At 36.4% G+C, this 1,925-nt stretch overlaps 1 protein-coding gene across 1 annotated transcript in view; it reads left to right on the top strand.

Annotated features, from left to right (window-relative positions):
• Positions 1-1,925, top strand: part of MGMT (O-6-methylguanine-DNA methyltransferase) — a 372,054-nt gene that overhangs the window by 73,832 nt on the left and 296,297 nt on the right. The window contains exon 4 of the mRNA XM_019503000.1: positions 1,419-1,558. Coding sequence (XP_019358545.1) covers positions 1,419-1,558 — 140 coding nt within the window. The remainder of the gene's footprint in view (positions 1-1,418; positions 1,559-1,925) is intronic.

Raw genomic sequence — 1,925 nt, forward strand, 5'->3', positions numbered from 1 at the left:
TTTTTTTTGGGGGGGGGGGGGATCATTTCTCCAGTTTATCCAAGGTCATTTTTAATAATTCAACTCTTCAGAGTATCTGCAACTCCACCTGTTATTCTGACTTTGACCAACCAATAGATGACTCCAAGGGCTTTTAGGATCTGATGGCTGCAAACTGTATTCTCCAGGATATCTTCCTGTAAGGGTGAAGGCCCCTTGTCCTGGCTTCCTTAAATAGTGGATGATTTTGTCCAACATATGCAAAGGAATGCCCTTTTTCCCCCTCACACCAGGACCATTGTGACGGATGCCTCTGGTAGGTTGGGAAGCTCAAAGGAGACAAGACTCTATATCAGAGTTTTGGGGCTCTGACTGAGCAGAAGAGCTTGTCAAGACTTTCTCTGCAGCATTCAAGGGTGTCATTTACAGATCATGGCAGATTATGACAGCACACTTCTATATCCTCACACGGGGTAGGACGAAATCTGCCCATATATGCAGATAAGTGTGCTGCAAATGGCAGACGCATATGACATCAAAGCATATAACTATAAATATTTCCCTTTCTTCCATTGGCAGTGTAGGATCTTATCAAGTTGTCTGGTGTTGTTTGTTTCTTCTCCTGTTTTCTCCCATTCCTTTTCATTCTTATGCTATGGTTTGTAAGCTCTTTGAAAATCATCCTACTCTATTTATACAGTGCCTGACACACTGGGCTGCAGAGTGCTATGCTAGAGAATATGCTGTGCTAGGGAGTATGCTAGGGAAAACCAAATAAACTCTACCTGCTGACTGCAAACATTTTTGTCAAACCAAATATTAAGGAATGTGTGGTACTATTGTTGTTCCTTGTAGAATATTGAGAAAGGTTTGGCATCTGTTTACAAGCATGCATTATTGGCTATTGTAGAAAGTTGACTATAATGGTAGGAATAAATTGTGTCCTTGACTAAGCATTGATTTGTTGTATTTGTTTTGTTTTTGCAGGACAGCCGTTTCCTATGTGCTGTTATTCACCTAATATTGCCTTTGTAAAGCAGTAAATATGCTTTATTGTCATAGTAATCCCTTTTAAATTGGTGTCAAAACAAGTTTTCTTTTTCTTTAGGTGTTTACTAACAAATCTACCATTAAACTGCTATTATTTGTGATTTTGAGCAGGTCAGTGTTTAATTAGTTAACAGTTTAAGAGTTTGATTTAGACGCTATGTTGTCTTCCTGCAAGGCTACATTGATCACATTTAATCCAGTATAGGAGTACAGCATATAATTAGAGTAAGTTTAAGTACTTTGAATTCTTACTCTGCTTTCTAGTATTTCCTCTTTAAAAGTCTTCAGAATAAAATTATGTTTAACACTACAGATTTTTGAGATGTTGGTTCCTGGGGGGAAATGTGCATACTTAAATTTTTTATAAATTATTGTTCTCCTGTGAACAGATGGCTTTAAAAGATGGAAAAGCTCAATGTAAAATGATGCTTGTGGTCCTGGACAGCCCCATGGGAAGAATTGAAATATCTGGGTGTGAAACAGGTATACATGAATTAAGTCTTCAGAAAGATGTGATGCCACCAAATGGGTAAGTTTATGCCCTATTATCTTTAATATAAATATGTGGGGCAGAAAGCAAAATATTCTAACCGTTCTAAAAAGTATCTTACGTACTTATTTATATCAGCTGTATTATTTGGAAATACAGTGATTTCTGTTTTAAAGAAGATAATGAAGGGGTTTTTTTCCTTGTCCCATTCATGATTATTTCTTTGACTATCTGTTCCATCTTTAATACAATTTTAAAGCAATTTTACTTTAAATATTTATTTAATATTTACACAATATTTATAGTGTCAAATGCCCATACTTCTTATTTTAGCACCCATTTTAAATTCTGTTTTTGGGCATTGTGCATCCAGAAATACAGGCCAAATCTCTTCCCTGGGCCTAAT

This window comes from Gavialis gangeticus, unplaced genomic scaffold (genome assembly GCF_001723915.1).
Source record: "Gavialis gangeticus isolate Ggan-Ray unplaced genomic scaffold, GavGan_comp1, whole genome shotgun sequence".
Classification (NCBI taxonomy): Eukaryota; Metazoa; Chordata; order Crocodylia; family Gavialidae; genus Gavialis; species Gavialis gangeticus.